Source organism: Euprymna scolopes, chromosome 6, assembly GCF_053919585.1.
Source record: "Euprymna scolopes isolate OS-2025 chromosome 6, ASM5391958v1, whole genome shotgun sequence".
NCBI classification, from domain to species: Eukaryota; Metazoa; Mollusca; class Cephalopoda; order Sepiida; family Sepiolidae; genus Euprymna; species Euprymna scolopes.
Genome location: NC_136487.1, coordinates 28,362,983 through 28,383,210, shown reverse-complemented (window position 1 = coordinate 28,383,210; position 20,228 = coordinate 28,362,983). Strand labels below are relative to the sequence as shown.

The window sequence follows — 20,228 nt, the reverse complement described above, 5'->3', positions numbered from 1 at the left end:
TGGCAAATTTATTGTTTATTAACAATTGTATGAATTATTATAAAAATGTGGTTTTGATAAAAATACAGACAAAGGAAATAATTGTGGATTACTTTCTTATCAGATCTGAGTTTTAACAAAAAGAACATTTATATATCAGGCAGTTTTTTAAGTCGACAAAAGAAACAAGAAAATCCTACTTCCTTTTACTAATAGTACTTTTCTATTTTATTTATGTAGACTTCTTTTTAGTTCTGAATATTTATATATATTGAAATAGCCTGCTGATATCAAATTTCTCCATCAGTAGCAACTGGAAGCTCTAAACTCAAATGAATTTCCAGAAGCAGGTTTTCTTAAAATATGATTTTTGGAATCTGATTTTTTGCAGTTTTTCAGGAACCTGTGTCTTAATGATAAAATTAAATTTGGAATCAGAAGTTGCGTTTCTGTCAACTGATTCTCAACCTTCGAGCCAATGTTTTTGTACAGTTGGATTGCTATTTACTTAGCTATATTAAAATAAAATCATAGACTTATGTCAGTAATTTCATTTTTCATATCTAAATCATTGTCATTTCTGATGACCTAAAGGGAAAAAACACTCACTGTTGACTTTTTTATCATAGCATGAAGAATTTCTTTCTGAATTCATTTCAGGCAGTGGGTAAGTCTGGAGTGGTTGTCTGACTTGCTATATGTTTTCGCATTTCTCTATCACCACTTAAATGGTTTTATCTGGGTTAGAAAAAAGAGCATGTATTTTACTGACTAACTTTTGCATAACCACATTAAAATATCACACACACACATAATGCAGCATAAGTATAGTAAAACTGAAACAAGAACAGGTTTTACATTCCTCAAATTCCTACTAGAACTATATGCAAGGACCTGTAGCACAACAGATATAAGTGCTAAAGGGGCTAAATGATACTCAGTTCTAAATTACAGTATTCTGAGGCTTGAAGGCTCAATCCTCAGTACGGGTGATATTAAGGATCCGATTACGAATTACTTATGACTTCTACCCCGTTCATGGCTGATGGAGTGAGAACAAGCTGTGGAATGAAATAAATGCTCCTGTTTGCAATACAGATTACTAAGTTGTATAAGAATCATTTGATGAAGGTTACAGATTATATCAGCTGAAACATTGTGAAAATGATTTCCAAGATGAGAATAATAATCTGAATAATTCAAATACATGTTGATCTTTATTATAGAGTTGAGCATCATAAAAATATTACCTTTTTTTTTAATTTATATTAGCAAATATATTTAATAGTTTTAATATATTTCTCATTTAATAATAACAAGTGCAGTTTTGGCATATCTGTGTAATTATAAAACTCTGTTGACTTTGCTTGCTTGCATCTTGTCATCTCCGATCAAGCGATTCCATCTTTTAAAAATGTGATGACAGGTAAATTTATATATATACAGGGTGTCCCAAAAGAAGTTGACGGATTTTAAATTTGATTAACTTCCTCAATATTTAAGTTATGCTTACCGATTTTCATATGTAGGTAGATGAGCCTCTCCGTGATTTTTTGAGATATAGTTTGATATTATAGTCTACTTATTCTAATTTAATTTACACAACTTCATCAAGGTTATGTTTTTCACAAGGTCTAATTTTAGTTATGAAAAATGATGTTACTCAAATGTCCACCATTTTCATTTTCACACTCTTGTGCTCTCTGCAGGGCATTGTCCATTGTCATTAGCTGAAGCTCTTGCACCAATTGAATTTTATATGTAAATTTGCCCTCTTCATGAAGCATTCTGTGAAGAGATGATCGAGAGGCCCCAATTTGACTTGATTTCCTTCTTACTGATGTGGATGGATCCTCGGCCACAGTCTCTGCTAATCTGTGATGATTCTCATCACTTCTTGTCGTACGGGTCTACCAGATTTATGGAGGTCACATACAGACGCTTGCTCATGAAATCGAGCCACCATAGCTTTTATTGCATTGGGAGTAGGGGAATTTCTTGTGTTGAAGTTTTATTGAAATCCTCTTTGAGTTTCTGATATTGATTCATTCCACCAAAAATATGACTGTATGATAAATATATTGCAGGGATACTATGTAGGGAGTTGGGCAGCAAAATGTCTGTTTACATTACACTTGGATTTCTGCATGCCAGAACAGTTGGAAAAGCAGGAAACCGGAAGGGAATTCCAAAGTCTAGCAATTCTGGGAAAGAAACTATTAGAGTAAAAGGCTTTCTGACATCTGGGGATCTCTACTGTGTAGGGGTGGGTCTTTGCTACATGTTGGTTTGTCAGGGGTATTTACGTTGAGGGGATACAAGGACTTGTTTATCAGCATATTCAACATTAAAATACTTGTAAAACAGACAGAGGGATGCAACATTTCGTTGATGGGACAGGTTGAACCCTAGATGACAGTTCAGGACCTGTCAGGTTGGCAACTCTTTATTGAACCTTGTCCAGGATTGAGAGACTAGTAGCAGATGCACCAGCCCAAATGTGACAACAATACTCCATACATGAGCAAATGGCTGCCTTGTAGAGGTACAGGATACTTTCAGGCATTAGTAACTTTCTAGCACGGTAAAGAGAGCTCACTTTCCTTGCAGCAGCCTTGGTAATGCCATCGATATATCTGTTCCAACTCGTGTGAATGTTAAACTGAAGAGTTTGAACAAAGTACTTTCAGGTAATCTATCTTTAGACATAGTTATTGGTGGTTGAGAAGGTTTCTTGTAATTATTAAAAGAAATAAGCTTAATTTTGGCAGCATTAAATGTGACCTTCCATTTTTGTCCCCATTTCACTACAGACTGGAGGTCTTCCTCTATTGCCTTGGATATGTGTTCATTTGTTTTCTCCTTGTGTCTGTTATAGAGCATAGTATCATTAGAAAATATGCCCATCTCCGAGACAATTTCATCAGGAAGGTCATGTATGAATATTAAGAATAATAAAGGTCCAAAGATTAACCTCTGAGGTACACCTCCATTTATATCATATTGTTTTGATGTATGACCATCGAGGACAACCTGGATTTTTCTCTTATTTAAGAAGGATTTAATTAAGTATTTGTCCAGTAATACTATAGGATCTGATTTCCATGAGAAGACCATCATGCCATACCCTATCAATAGCCTTCGATATATCTAGGGCTACTGCCCTACCTTCCTCCACTTTGTCCAGTGCATGGTATATATGTTCAGACATTACAGTTAAAATATCTGCAATAGAACGAGCTTGCCTAAATCCATATTGTTGGTTGGACAGAAGTTTAGCAAATATAAAGTGGTGGACTACAGCTTGATTAATTATGAGTTCAGTTTTACTCTAAAGGTACAAAGCAAACAAAACAAAAAAATAAAAACAAAAGTAATATAAATGGGCAAATTAAAATACTTAAAAAAAAAAAAAAGCCTAGATGTTAACAAAAAAACAGAAGCATTGATTCCACTTCAAAGATGCTCACATATTTTGAGTTTTAACGTCTATGCTTTTGTTATAAATGCAACATGTGTTTTGAATTTTAACATCTATATTTTTCTTCACATCCGTCATCTTAAGAAAGTCTTTGACCAATAATGATGAAATGTTGATAAACAATTTTAATTAATTTTTTTGTTTCATTTGATGGATTCTCCCATTGATTTCAATGTATGAGCTCCGCTACAACAACTTAAATTCCTCGGAAATCCACACAAGTGATTTGTTTATAGGGGTGAAGGCTTTGTACAGAACCAACCACACTTTTTGGTACAATTGCTAATCTTTGTCGGTGCAATGGCTGTTACAAAATAGAACAGACAGTAGACCTCAGGTTTTACATCAGAGTTTTTCCTTATGTCTTAATGAAGACTGGGGGCGCATCTCTCCCAGTGAATTAAATGCGCCTCCAGATACTAACCTGGAAATTTCTAAGTTGTGGCATGATACATACAGTGCATAGCCTTCCCAAATATATATGACCCACACCAGGAAGTATAGACTTTCAATATTTACTACAACAATGCTCACTACAGGCATAGAGCTAGGTAGTAAGGTATTTCTACTAATATATAAAAGTCACTTTTTGTGTATGTGCATGTGTGTGTGAATTCGGTTCTATATGGATTCTGAAACGGCTGAATCAATTTTTTAAAAATTTCACACAAACTGTATTTTATGTGTCTAACAGTGTTCTTAGATAAGGTTTGTATTGGAATGCTTCTGATAAGTATCAAAAATCGGTAATTGAAAAAAATCTCATTGAAGAAGGAACTGTTCGATTTTGACCAAAGTTAATACTCTGATACAGCCTAAAATCACAGGTGCATTTTAAAAGTTTTATTATCACACTAGCAAAGGGGCTAGCATATAAAATCAACAGTATGTTCTTTGATATGACATTTGAAATGAATGCTTCTGTTTAGGACACAATTAAGCCATGATACTTTGCATATTTAACTTTAATTCAAGCCATTATATAAAATAATTTTATAAAATCAACCCTAACAATGTAAACTACAATGTATTGTGGACTAAGTCACTGCGAGGAGGCATGTGAAGCTTCCTCCCACTGTACCATGATGGGTCTTTGATTAGAGCAGGCAATTGACCGATTTGATTCTTTTCTCTTTCCTGCAACCTGTATCTCACAGAAGAGATGTTGTGAGTTTGTCTCTGCTTTATTATTATTTTCATGGCAAGTGCTCGACTAAGCTACAATCTATGGTCCCCCTTGCCAAACTTTCACAAGAAACACTCGTCTAGCTGAAAACACTATCAATAATTCCCCTCACTATATATCTGTGCCTAAACTTAAACATAGATTCCATGAACAAAGCTTCTTTTTTAGAACTGCACGCCTGTGGAATTGTCTTCCGTTTTCCTGCTTTCCAGCTGACTACAATATGGTTGTCTTCAAGTCTAACGTAAACAAGTTCTTGATGAGCCATTCAAGTTAAGTTAACAAATTTACTGAATTTCCATTACTAACGATTACTATATTGTCCAATTGACTACTGGACACTCTTAACCTTTATCCTCGAGTGGTCTCTGCGCCTTGATAAGTGGTGATGACTATGTAAAAAAAAAAAAGAAGGTAATTCCACCAATTTTGATGACAATAAAAGTATTGAACGTGTGGAACATTCGTTGATCCTCATTCAATCCCGAGCAACGTTGAGTCTCCCTGCTGATTAAAATATACTTATGGCAACTAAATTACACAGGGGCATCTGCATTTCATCCCCATAGGGAACGTGTAGATGTATTTATAATTGTTTTCTTAATTTTTTAAATTGAAATTGATAGAGTTATCACAGTTGACCTCAATATAGCCACACATGAACTGGTTACCGCAAATGAATCATCGATTATATATAAATAAATGTGAATTTGTATGAATCATCATGGTATGGTTTTTGACCGGCTTGAATCTCTTGTTAGTATTGATTGCTCCAGTACTTTTAGAATCGGGTATTTGTAGGGAGGAATCATGTACAGGTTGCTAACATCCATCTGTGAAAATGGTATTTTGGAACCGACAGGATTTGAATTTGGCAGGTTGTCAGTTCATTTCACTATCCACTTCAACCCTGTGCCCTCCCAGTTATTTACAAAAAATAATAATGCGTCCATGTTACCCACCATGTTGCCTAGAATATATATTCCAAAATTGAGAATGGTTCGTTCATTACGTTTCTGAATTTTTGAAATGAGGATTGGTTATTCATATTATTTGCATTAATTAGACTACTGACAGGGACCCGTGACTCAGTGGTTAGAGTACTTTATCATGGCACCCCAGCAGTGTTGACCAAACACCATCTCCCTTAGAAAACAAGAGCAAAAACAAAAGTAAAAACGTTATGATTTTGGATCTAATATTTTGCTCTAGATAAATTATTTTTTTTGGTAACCTATTCATGTTATTAAAAATGTCAGACTTACCTGTGTTCCGTCTTTGTCCAAGAAAAAAGTGTTTGTTATTTATGAAGCTACTTCATTTTTATAACGTTCAGATGAATCCATTATACTTCTTGTCACCCCCTCTTTTTTCAAATTTATATTTTTATGTATTTACATTATTATTTACTTTATATTTTTATATTTATTATAGTTTCTATTTACAACCCCCCCTCTCTCTCTCTCTCTCTCTCTCTCTCTCTATATATATATATATATATATATATATATATATATATATATATATATATATTCCCTCTGGCCTTGATGGAGGGGAAGCTAAAACTTGTTGCTATGGTTTAAAATGATTTGAAATAACAGCAAAAGGGAGACTTGATTCCAAATATTTCTTATATGTTATATCAGCCCTCTTTTGAAAATAGTGTACGATTATGAATATCTCCAGTATCAAATAATTGTGAAATTTACTTTATGTATAAAAACCATGGGATGAATTTTTTTTTTTTTGCTTGGTTGTCTCCCCTGTAGCCCTGCCAAGCCACTAATATATACATACACACAAGTTTTAGTTTTTTCTATACTATATGTATTATTTATATACATTATATATTTGTTATGGGGACGTGCCCGTTCACGCATAATGAACTTTACTAACCATTATATAAACCGTAAGGCTAATACTCTTATGGGGGAAAAATATTGCGACTTAATGTGAGAATACTAGCTGTAAAACTAACCATCGAAAATACTGACAACCTTCTTGTATTTATTTTCTTTTTTCTAGGACCACAACAATATTTTATACTAAATTTCTTACATAGCTTTCAATTTGATGACAGGCAACTGCTTTATTTGATTGTTTGACTATTTAATTCTAATCCTAACCTTGTTTAATCATTCTTATTATTAAAGAAGAAACTGAGGGTAGGAAATCTATTAATTTTAACTTAACGCAAGCTATTTTTAGAAACTTGGACATAATCCTTCCTTAAAAAAACATAAAAACAGGGCAGGTACTATTTCTATACAGCATATGAACAATATGAAAGAGGAAGGAATCTCTTTTATCAAACATTTTATAGATAAATATTCTATCCTCAATTTTTATATCCAAATCAAGAAATGTAGCCTGTGTTTCTGTGTGTTTACAATTTAATTTTAACTTCTTTAGACATATCAAATGTTTAGTATTTTCAAACTTCATTTATACATACCAGGTCGTCAATAAATCGCCTGCATTCATAACTAAAGTTATATATAATCATGTATCTTTCTTTTAGCCAACATGCCGACCACTGACTGTAAAAATTACATGATATGAAATAGGTTTTATTCAATGATGTTTCAATATAATTCAAACCTTGTTCAGCTAAGTATAAAGCAAAGAGATAAAGCTGCTTAGTATTCAGAGACATTACATGGAATGTCGTCTTTGAATTTGAATGAGTTATTTTTTTTATCGGCTTTTACAATGCTGAAGAAGCTTTAAATCAAACAGAAATGTGATATCAATTGAATAAAGTCTGTTGACATAACAAGATTAAAATTTTTTTCTTTATATAATGCTGTGTGTATATCATTCTTTTTTTACTGCATTTTTTGTATCTTTCGTACTTTGCAGATTTATTTTTAATTTTTGGTGTTTTACTTTTCTTCTCTATTAAAAAGTCTTTTATTTTCTCAGAAAAAAAAAATGGTTGTATTTTCATTTATTTTTTTTCCAAGTTTGGTTTTCTTTCTCATTCTTGTGGTTTTCTGCTTTTTTTCTTTCTTTCACCATCACTAAATTTTCGTCAGTTTTTGTGTCTTTTATTTTTAGTGTGTCGGCCTTGTGCGTTGTTTTTCTTTTCTTGGTGTTCAGTATTTTTTGTGCATGAACTTTTTGTGCATTTTCTTGATCGTGAACAAAAAAAAAAAGAAAACTTTGTTGTTTGTAAGCCATTAATTTTTTGTTTACTGTTAATCGTTGATTTCTTTTTCTTCTTTGGTTTTTTTCTTCGGTGATAATTCCAATATTTAAAAATCGTCTTATTTCTCTTTGCATTTTATTAATATACAACATCTCTATTATATACTTTATTTATATAGACAATAACTTCTTAAAATTGTAAATTTAAGAAAAAGCAAAAGATTGATGTTCAGATTGGCATTAATGGAGATATATATATTTTCTTAGGTTTAATTCAAAAGTCTATTTGAGAGATTATGATGTTTTTATTTATTATTGTATGAAATTATCTAGATAGAAAAATGTTTTTAACAAATTATGTTCAAATTTTCCCTCTTATTCTTTGTGATGTGTTTTAAATTGTAATATTTTGCATAAGTGTTAACCATCATCTGATTACGCAGATAATATTGCGTCAAAATATTTGTGGATCTTCAGTTTGCTATTAATGAGCTTTAGCATGTTGTATCAAAGATTGGGATTAAAATAAAAAAAAATTAAGATAGAAATATGTACTGCCAGCTCTACCCTAACAGACAAAACATGGATCATTCTGATTGGTGATGTTTTTATAAATTATGAGGATTTCAAATATCTTAGCACCACCATCACATCCACAGATGAACGTGGCACTAAAGCACAAATTGGCATTATACTCATTCCTTTTGAAGAGTCAGTTCCTCGTTCTGGTCAAGATCTGAGATAAAGTGCAACGTCAAAATAAAGATTTACTAAGTGCTGCTGTGAATGATCCTTCATTTATGGCCATTAGTCTTGTCAGGTGAGAGTCTATAATGTTAAACAATTGAAAATTTCCATCACCATACCTTGTATCACATCCTTCATGTCTGATGGCAACACTTCCTCTCAAAGCACACAACATATTCTGCTGCAAAATTAACACCCTCCAACAAGTCGTCTTATGCTGGTTGGATTATTTCCTTCACCGTCAATCAGAAGGGTTCATCTATGAAACCATTGCCCCAGATCCCCTACAGGGGTGGACAAAAGCAAACCTGACTGATGACAGTCAAAGCTAACCTAATCGTGCCAAATATAGAATGTATGCAGTATCTTGTGAGTAGTAAATTCACTAGCAATCCCTGACCATTAGTATTAAAGAGGTTAAGAGGTTTAAATATCTTGGCGTCATCATCACTGCCACAAGGTGTAGTAGGCAGCAAAGTTCAAATTGACCTTTCATGTCATGGATTCTGCCAGCTTAATTCCCAGCTCTAGTCCAGATCTGATAAGAGGTAGCACCAAAGTAATGATCTACTAACTGCTGATGTGACCAATCCTTCTTTGTAGCCTTGAGTTCTGGCACGTGAGAATGTATGATGTTAAGCGATTGTAAAATTTCAATCACCACTGCTTGCATCACATCCTTCAGTACTTCTTAAACAACACAGTAAGTTTTTGCTGCAAAATTAACTCCCTCCAACGAGTCATCCTATGCTGGCTGGGTAATCTGAATAGTAATGGACAATAAAGTCATGTCATCAAATGGAGCAGGAGTTTTTCATTTTGATAACAATTGGTGATATTTCACGGATAGAAAAACCACTTTTTAAAGAAGTGTTTACTTTCTCTAGACAACTTTACTGATCAACAGTTACCATTGACGGATATGGGTTCGTCTTTAGCTCTACTGGATTTCCTGGGTATGACATTAAATTAAATCCACTGGTAGCCCCTCATTTGAAAATTTTCTGAAGTGTAAAGTTACGAGGGGCGTGCAATAAGTAATGCCCCTGACCCACTTCCCATAGCAGTAGAGTAACGACACTTGGCACAGTTATTAGTCTTTCTCTACATAAGAACCACCCAGAGTTATGCATTTCTCCCATCGTTTGATGCAGCTCTGGAGATCATTTTTGTAGAACATCCCAAATTGGTCCTCCAACAACGACGTGACTTCAGAAATCAAGGCTGCATCATCTGGGAAACACTTTCCTTTCAAAAACAACTTCATGGCTGGGAAGAGGTGAAGGTCAGAGGGTACAAGGCCAGAAGAGTAGAGAGGATGGGTGAGGATTTCATAACCTCACGCCCGTGCTTCTGATCTGGCGACATGCGAGTTGTGAACCGGAGTGTTGTCCTACAGGAGGAGGGTACCTTTGCTGATCTTGCCCTGCCTCTTGAGTTTGATAGCTTCCCTTAATTTCCTCAAAAGATAAGCATAATAGGCTCCTGTAATTGTGGTACCCTTTGCCAGGAAATCTGTCATCACTACGCCGTCCTGGTCCCAGAAGACTGTAAGCATGACCTTGCCAGCAGAGGGCTGCTCCTTTGCCTTCTTTGGAGGTGGTGAGTCCAAGTGCTTCCACTGCATCGACTGGGCTTTGGTCTCTGGATCATAGTGATGGACCCAGGTTTCATCCTGCGTAATCAGTCTTTTAAAAAACTTTGAGTCATCTTCTTGACCCATCTCCAAATTCATCCTCGAGCACTCGACACGTTCTTGCTTCTGGAATGGTGTGAGCTACCTAGGAATCCATCTAGCAGACACATTATGCATATGCAAATGGTTATGAATGATAGTTTCCACAGACCCTGTACTAATATTGACATCTTGGGCGAATAGCAATGTGCCAATATTCCAAAATGGCAGCCTCAACTTGACGGAAAGATGCCTCATCAATGGCAGAAGGGGGGGGCGATCAGGTCTGGGAGCTATTTCCACAGACTTCCGGCCATGTTTGAATTCACGATGCCAGCGTTTCACAAGGTCATATGATGGGGCATTATCACCATAAGTTTCTTTCATTTCATCAAAAGTCTCCTGTGGTGTGCGTCTTTTCAAATACAAAAACCGGATCACTGCTCGACAGTCAACAGGCTCCATTTCACACCTGACTCAGTTCAAATACCTGTAAAACAGAAACTACAATTAGTTCAGAGCTGTAATTTGCCACATAACCTGTAGAGATATAAATCATTGCACATGCAAAATTTCAGCTAGATCAGACAACTGGAAATGAGTCAGGGGCATTACTTATTGCACACCCCTCGTACTCCTTTGTTTACATGACTCTCTGATCTACTCTGATAGTACTTGCCAAGATACCATTTATGGGTTATGTAAAATCTGTCCTGATTATAACATGAAACTGCGTTCAGTTGTACATAGATTTGCATGATGGATGGCAAAGCAAATACCATGAATTCATATTCAAAGCAATTTGATTAAAATTACTTAAATTCAGCTTTAAATAACTCAAAAAGGCATAATATGCTGTAAAACAAAGCACTCTTCATTTTAACTTCTCAGTAACATACAAATCATGCTATGCTAAGTCTTCTTGGTTACAAAGAATATAAGCTCCCTTCGACTGTTTGTTAAATAACCTGTTTACAAATGTTCATTTCACCCTGTAAACTATATTCCATCCATCCAACATAGCCGTAGCTGAGATTGAAGTCACTACACGAGTTTGTAGTGTAATTCAAATCTTGTCAGTAGCTGAATACTTGATGCTTTGCCAGGGTTATCAAGGGTATTTTTTATCGTGACGCTATCACTAGATGGGGTGCCTACCATGGCTTAAGAGAATCCCATCCACCCTTGAGAGAAGGATAGACTGCATCAGTTTCTCAACCTGGTATTTTACCTCGCAGTACATACAGTGTCTCGCCTTCTCAAATGGTCACCCATCTGGTACTGGCCAAGCTCAATGTTGCTTAACTTCGGTGATCTGGCGAGAACCGGTGTGTCAATATGATTAATGGAAGTCATTTCAGAGTTTCTTGAGTGGTTTATGATAAAGCCGCAAGTTCTTCTTTTTTGAAGCACCCCAAGTTTGTTGCAGGTTAACTAAGAAACAAGCTTGAATCACTATGTGTCACCAATTATTGATACAGATGCAACTGGGATTTCTTCGCCACTGACTTTGCATCAGATTCTGGCAGATGTAGACATAGTCATAATAAACAGCCAAAAGGTCTGGAACTATTTAACTCCTAGTTGGAACCCTGATAAATACTATTATCTTAAACAGGAGTGGATCTGAGATCAATGGCAACTACCCAAAACTACCATACTCAAGCTTCACCCAAACTGGATTTAGTATTACATCATGCCCAAGATCCTAAAATCCAAGCAATGATTCAATATCACTTGTTTTAGAGAAAGACTGATTAATGAAAACCTTGATAACAACTGTGTGGTCTGAACTGGAAATAATCTCGAAACCAACAATGGAACGGATTGGGTGAACTGTTCATGCTCAGGCTGAAATAAAGGAATTTGTGAAACTAGTGGATAGTCGTATACCATCATTTTGAGATTATTAACTTTTGAATATAATCAGAAAACAATTCAGACAAATTTACAAATTTCCATGTTTAAAATCTGAAAATACAATAAAAACAAATCTTTTGAAATTTTATTTTGATTTTTGTCACATAAACAGGCATTGGTGACACATAGTGATTCAAGCTTGTTTCTTAGTCAACCTGCAACAAACTTGGGGTTCTTCAAAAAAGAAGAACTTGGGGCTTTATCATAAACCACTCAAGAAACTCTGAAATGACTTCCATTAATCATGTTGACACACCAGTTCTCGCCGCTTTGTGTGTCACCGAAGATAAATGAAATACTTATTCTTACTAGGATGACCATTCAAATTCTCAGATTTTGGTGCTACCAGATCAAGCTGTCTGAAGATACTGGCTTCCTAAAATGCACCAAATATTGATCTTATTGTTTTTTTTTTTTTTTGCAAAACTCAGTCATGTTCTGCAAAGTCCAAAACAACAATTTTCCTCTACAAAACAACCAAACCAAGCACCATGAATAAATATTCGAAGATATAAAGAACAAAATTACTGGATTCAGCATTAAATAATCCAAAAAGAGGTTGATATGCCATAAAACAAAACAACCAAACCAAACACCATGAATAAATATTTGATTATATAAAGAACTTAAAGCATAAAACCTTTTTCTAAAATTACTGGATTTGGCATTAAATAATCCAAAAAGAGTTGATATGCCATAAAATAAATCAACCAAACCAATCCAAATTATCAGATGACCTCTACAGATGAATTTGTTTCTGCATTAGAAGAACATAATTTGTTGTTTTTTATGTGTACTCGCAATGGAATTCACTCTGGCTAGGGAACCAACTTCTTCCTTGAAATGTGCCACATCTTGAAACATGGTGCTCCTGAGTAAGGTCACAAGAGATGGTTAGCCAATTCTGATTCAACCATTGAAGGCGGCCATTTATAGACTGAGCTATGTTATCTAGGATGGTTGTTGCCCAGGTTTTCAGCAGCCTGTGTTTGTGTCACCCAAAGAGATATGGAGGATTACATTGCAAATTAATTCCCCACATTATCATCAAGCTGCACATTCAAACTATCAAAGATGCAACAGGAATGTATATTTTAACATATTTTATAAGGAATTGCTTAAAAATATGTTTATAAAACAAATAAATATTATCTTCTTGAAATATTATATAGATAGAGGATTGCATCGACAGTGAGATAGCTACTGGATCAGAAAAATGAACCAATCATTTTTCCAGTGATCTTGGCAACAGATTTGAGGTATGTGTTTCATTGCTTATCTGAAATGAAACACATACATCGAATCTGTTGTCAAGCTCGCTGGATAAATAGTTGGTTCATTTTACCGCTCCAATGCTGATGCAATCTTCTATCTGTATAAGAGCCAGGTACATCCTAAAATGGAGTACAGTTGTCACATCTGGACAGGAGCTGTTCGGTGCATCCTATCCAGCATTGATAGAGTTCAAAACCTAGTAGGTGATGTCCTTTTCTCTTCTCTGCAACCTTTTTCCCACAGAAGAGATGTTGCTAGTCTCTCTCTGCTCTATCGTTATTTTCATGGCAAGTGCTCATCTGAACTCCAATCTAGGGTTTCTCCTTGCCAAACTTTCACAAGAAACACTCGACTTGCTACAACCGCTTTATATGATTTACCCTACTCTTTAACTATGCCTTAATCTAAACGCAGATTCCATGAACAAAGCTTCTTTTCCAGAAGTGCCTGTCTATGAAATGCTGTTCCACTGGCCTACTCCCCAGTTGAATACGACGTGGTAGCCTTTAAATCCAATGTAAACAAGTTCTTGTTGAGTCGTCCCCATAAATAATCAAATTCTACCCAATTTACACCATTAACGATTACTACACTACCACCTTACAGTCATTAATCCTTATCCTCAAGTGGGCTTCGGGCCTTGATAAGTGGAGACTCCCAATAATTGAGAATAATCTAAATAATACAACTTCTCAATTATCATTGAAAAAATTCTGAAAGTCTGTGATAGTGTGGTTGTACTGTACTAACGTAGGGAGAAGGGTATTATTTTGTACCAGATAACCCTAGCTGACACATCACAAAATGAGAGGTGAAAAATAGTTGATTCTTCTTTTGAATTCTCATCTCAATTCTTTTCGGGCTAAATTTTCCTCCTCCTTCTTCGTCTAATTATTTCCCTTTTCTTTCTCTCTTTTTCTCCCGTTAGCTTGCTCATGTACACCTTTTACATTCAACTTTCAGCTTATGGTATCCTGTTAACCAATGGCGAGTGGGAATTCCAAAGACTGCCAACTCTTCGATTGTGGGTAATCAGCTAGGTTGAACCATGTCATCGTCATCCTCATCATCACCTCTACGACCACTGCCACCATCTTCTTCATCACCGTCCAGTTTTCCCTCCCCTGCTCAGTCATTAGCGACAGTCACAAATGAGCCATGTCTTCAACAAGTTAACGAGATAACTCCTACAGTATCGCTCTTACAGAATAGTCGACATTCCACAGCACAGATTTTTCAAGATCCCACGACAATAAATAACAATAATAATAACAATAATAATAATCATATTGTGACTACTAATAACAGTAATAATAACAGTACCAATAACAATACCATTAATAATACCAGCAGCAGCAACAACAGTAATACTACTACTATTACCAATAATAATATTAATAATAATAATACTAACACGAATAGCAATAATCTATCAACAAATATCCTTAATATTCCTTTCTCATCAGCTGCAGGACTTGTCTATACGTTTACAGAAAACAGTACGGTAAGCATTCAGCGGTTCTTATCTGCTGTGACTCCCCAGGATAAAGATGGCAAGGGTGGAGCACAGGCCCCCAGATTGCTTGTTGCAGCTGCCAATGCTAACCATAGACAACCACTTAGTGGGCCGCAATTTCAGAAGTTTAGCTTTGCCCAGGCACTGCCCACAGCTGGAGCCATTGCCAATAAGCCTGCAGCGACCGTCAAAGTTGATCAGGGGGAGATAACTCATAATCAGGAGGAGAAAAACATGTCCTTATCGGCCCTGCCTGTGACATTTACAACTAGCAAACCGGCACTGGCACAACCATTGGGTAACATGATCACTGTTGTTGCGCCAACTGGTACAGGGACAACTACTGCCAGCAACGCCTCACAACCGATACCATTTCTGACTGATGTTACAGCTCCAGGCTCAACTAGTGAAACCGGAATGAATGCGGCTATCAGTTACAATGATGGAGAGATACTTCCTGACGGAACTTTTGATATATCAGTTAGAAATAATCTCCCAACTCTTGAAGAAGGAATTCTTGGTAATTATTCTATATCTGTCATTTTTTTTTTTTTTTGTTTTCTTTCCTTTCTGTGTTGCTTGTTTTATGATTTTGCAATTTTCCAAATTTGGGGCGAAGATTCTTTTTTTAAAAATGGAATATATATATGATCTTCTGGTGTTGAAATAGTTTTTGTATGGCTTCAGTAAAAAAAAAAAAAAAAATGGAACATCTCATATTTTTCTGTTAGCAGTGGTTGTCGTCGTCTTTGTGTTTATTTTCAGTTTTCTATCTTCAGTTGTTGATGAAATCTCTTGAATCTTTTTCAGGATTTGAAAAAAACATTTGTTTTAGAATGTGTTTTTAGTTGCAATCAAATGTGTATCTTCATGTTTTTTTTGTGTGTCAAAAACCACATAGATCTTCAATGAACAATTTCTTTTTAAGAACTTCTTATCTGTGTAACACATTATCAGGGAACTGCTTCCCTACAAACTATACCATGGCCGTTTTCAAGGCAAATGTGTACACAAACATGTCTACCTGTCCTCTTAATGAAAGATATATTCATAATTTACGTGACTGAAGGATGTATCTAATTAATTTCTATTTCAGTCACATAAATTATTTCAAGTTGAAAGAACATACTCAAATCAGATTATTTTCTTCTTTCACTAACAGCAAAAATGTTCGCTCTTAATATAAGATGTTGTAGTCCTTTTTTATCAACAACAAAATACATGAACAATGTTGCATCTAAAAATAAATGTCTCTTGAGCAAAAAATCTATCTCCTTCTGTTCTGCCATTTTGACTCCCAGCGGTGGCTAAATTTGCATAATCGTCTTCACCTCATATCTAAATAATTACAAGTTTGCATGCCACTGTGTACATGCTTAATATGGCTTCCTATTTCTCTGACTTTCTGCAAGGGGATCACACTTCAGTAATCAAATTTTATCCTTTGTTTGTAATACCCTCATAATATTATCCCATCAACCAGCTGACAATATCATTAAACCTTTCCTTGCAAGGAAGGGCAAGCGCTTCATAAAAATTCAGATACCTCCGATTTTTGTGAAGCATTTACAATAAATTTTAAAGATCAATTAGTAAATATTCTCTAACTTTGTTTCTTTGGAATACTTGAAAGGGTTTTTAGTGAGCATAATAAAAATTCAAATGTACAAGCTTTGCATTAAATTTTACACCAGGTTTTCTGAATCATGATGTTTTTCAACCCCCTTAAGGTTAAGCCTTAAATTTGCAACATTTTCTCAAATAAAAATCATGTAATGTATTCTGATCAAAATTAGAATAGTTTTAGACAAAAGGTTTAGTATGTTAATTTTCATCTTCATAAGATGACATAAAAGTGGTAAAAATCTGTTCTATTCAGGGAACTTTACCTGTCCTGGGACGGGTAATCTTCTAGCTAATGCAAACAAATGTTGTGATCCAATGACTTTGTGATTAGCATTGGGTGAAACATTTAAAATTGCATCAATGTTTGAGCAAAAGAAATGTAATCTGTGATTAGCAAAATGGAATTGGTTATACCAAATTAAAATCCAAATCCAGTTCGGTCTATTGCGATTCTAATGAGCCACCGCTTATCAAGGCCTAAAAGCCACTCTAGGATAAGGATTTATGGGTTTGTCAGATGGACAGTGAGACTAAACATTCAGAATAGGGAATGATGACTAAAACTTAACATGAACATTGTTAACATTGGATTTGAAAATGACCATGTTGTAGTCAGCTGAGAAGCAACCCAATGATATTGGGTTTCACAGATTGGCAATTTTGGAAAGAATCTCTGCTTATGGAAGCTTCACTTAACTCCAGGTATGCATAGGAAGAAAGAAAAACTATTTATAGTGCATAAAGGCCTACTTCACAAGATCTCCAGCTACGGTATAACTGGAAATATTCTCTCTATCATTAAATCATTTCTCTCTGATAGGCTCATAAGAGTAGTGGTTGATGGACAAAAATCAGAGGCCTGCAGTATCAATGCTGGAGTCCCTCAAGGGTTCATCCTGGGCCCAACTCTCTTCCTGATCTACATCAATGATCTCCCTAAACACATACTTAAATTATTCGTTGACATCTATGCTGATGACACGACCATCTACAGCAACACATCAAAGGCCGTAAATGACAAAGCTCTCTGATTCTCTCTCTTCTGAGTCCTGGATATGACCTTAAACTATATCCAGTGGTGAGGCCCCTGCTTGCGGGCTTTGGGGAGTGTGGAGCAACCCTTTAATTGCCATTGCTCCCAGGTCCACTCTGACCCGGAGGGGTAATACCTGTTAGGGTCCCAACTATGGGTTAAATAGAAACCGACTTGAAAACAAACATATTCTATTAACAAATTTTTCTTTAAAATCTTTGGATTCGGCATTAAATAACCCGGAAAGGGTTGATATGCCGTAAAACAAAAACAACCAACCAATCTCTCTCTTCTGATCTTGAACGAGTGGTTCAGTGGGGGAAGATGTGGCTGGTTACCTTTAATGCATCTAAAACCAAACTCCTATCTTTACATCATCAACGCTCTGATCCCCTTCTGGCATCAATTGAAATGGATGGCTCTCGTCTAGAAGAAGCCCCATGTTTTGACAAGCTTCTGGGCTTGACCTTCACTCCTGATCTGAAATGGAACACGTACATCAGGTCTGTTCCCAAGGTCGCTGGAAAGATGATGGGATCCTTCTACTGCTCCAGAAGATATCTCACTACTGATGCAATTCTCTATCTATATAAAAGCCAAGTACGTCCAAGGATGGAATACTGCTGCCATATCTGGGCAGGAGCTGCTAAAAACAGCGTATCCTGCCTTGACAGAGTACAAAATAGACTTTGTGGCTTCACTTTTCTCTTCCCTGCAACCTCTCTCCCACAGAAGAGACGTTGCAAGCCTATCTTTGTTTTATCGTTATTTCCATGGCAGATGCTCGTTTGAACTCCAATCTCTGGTCCCCCCTCGCCAATCTTTTACAAAAAACACCTGTGTAGCTGAATCCATTGTCAAAACCTTTTCCCACTCTTTATCTATGCCTAAATCAAAACGTAGATTCCATGAACAAAGCTTCTTTCTTAGAACTGCATGCCTGTGGAACTCTGTACCGTCTGCCTGCTTCCCTCCTGACTACAAATTGGATGTCTTCAAGTCCAACGTAAACAAATACCTGATGAACTGCCCCCTTAAGTAGACACTTTAAATTTATCCACACTAACGTACTGTACTTACAATAACCTTTATCCCTGAGTGGCTTCCGGGCCTTGATAAGTGGTGACCACCTTGTAAAAAAAAAAAAAAAAAAAAATAGTGATTTAACTTAGTAGATACTATGGAAATAACGATAGATTAGAAAAAGACTAGCAAAGTTTCTCCTGTAAGAAAAAGAGTTAGTAAGAAAGAGAAAAAGACATGGTCCATTAGATTTTGAAGTTGATTTTATACTTTGTTGCCCCCCCCCCCTCGACAAAGGAGGGATTGGACTAATAGTAATTAGTAATTCACTCCCGTTTGTCGGTTCATTTGTTTGCACTTTTTTCAATAACCACGCCTTGGAATTTTTTTGAAATTATGCATAAACATTAGTCCTAGTGAAAGTAAATTTTTGCCAAAATGGATTTTCCGGTGTAACTCTGGTTGCCTCTCCCTAGGGGGCATTATTGGGGTACAATTGCCCCAGAATCGTCCGTCTGTTTATTTGTTCGCATTTCACAGCATTCACCTTCCTTAGCATAGAAGTCCTTTCGTATATCTTGTTTTTTTTTTATTTTTTATTTTTTTACACAGTGATCACCACTTATCAAGGCCCGGAAGCCACTCAGGGATAAGGGTTATTGCAAGTACATTACGTTAGTGTGAAGATTTGATGAAGTGTTTAATTAAGGGGGCGGTTCATTAGGAATTTGTTAACATTGGACTTGAAGACATCCAAGTTGTAGTCCGGAGGGAAGCAGGCAGACGGAACAGAGTTCCACAGGCGTGCAGTTCTAAATTCTCAAAATTCTATTTTCAGACTTATTCACTCATGGAGGGTTGTTAAAGTAGGAAAGAGTACTTCAAGCTGCATTTCCCCAGATGCAGCAATATTATTCCATGTTAGGATGTAAGACTTCCATTACAAGCATCATCAATGGACCAAATTCAGTTGGAAGGGAGATAATTTCTGGAGTGGTAGAATGATTCAACTATTTTCCCAGTAACCTTAACAGATCTAACTTCAAATTAGAATGAAAGTCAGTTCTAAAAACCATTCAAGGCAGAGAACATCAAGGAAAGAGCCATCAATTTCAACTCTAGCAAAGTAATGGTTTGAGCGTCGATGGTTAAAAGAGAGAAGGTTAGTTTTACATGTATTAAAAGTCACTTTAACTCCCATTGCACGACATGCTTGAGTAGGAAGAGAGAGCATCAAAAAGATCCGGATCATTAACGTTTGTCAAATTGTTGCCATAGATTGTTGTATCATCGGCATATATGATCTTAGAATGTGATTTGGGAGATCATTAATGAATATTAAGAAGAGGGTTAGGCCTAGAATGGATCCTTGAAATAAAATGGCATTGATACTAAGTGCTTTATACTTCTGCCCATGAACGACTACTTTTATAAAACTGTCTGAGAGAAAGTATTTGATGAATGAAAAGACATTTCCAGGTATTCCATTTTTAAAAATTCAAGCAAGATTGTCTGACTTATAATTGTTTAAATCTGTTGAAGGTTAAACCTTAAATTTTAAACATTTTCTCAAATATTATTTCTGAAGTAAACCGTTGTGTTATTCCCTTCAAAGAT

At 35.7% G+C, this 20,228-nt stretch overlaps 1 protein-coding gene across 3 annotated transcripts in view; it reads left to right on the top strand.

Annotated features, from left to right (window-relative positions):
* The window catches only part of LOC145277588 (uncharacterized), a 176,595-nt gene that overhangs the window by 20,438 nt on the left and 135,929 nt on the right, over positions 1 to 20,228 (top strand). For all 3 annotated transcript variants that reach the window (XM_080129102.1, XM_080129101.1, XM_080129099.1), the window contains exon 2: positions 14,377 to 15,449. In XM_080129102.1, the coding sequence (XP_079985228.1) occupies positions 14,462 to 15,449 (988 nt within the window). In that variant the 5' untranslated portion in view covers positions 14,377 to 14,461. The remainder of the gene's footprint in view (positions 1 to 14,376; positions 15,450 to 20,228) is intronic.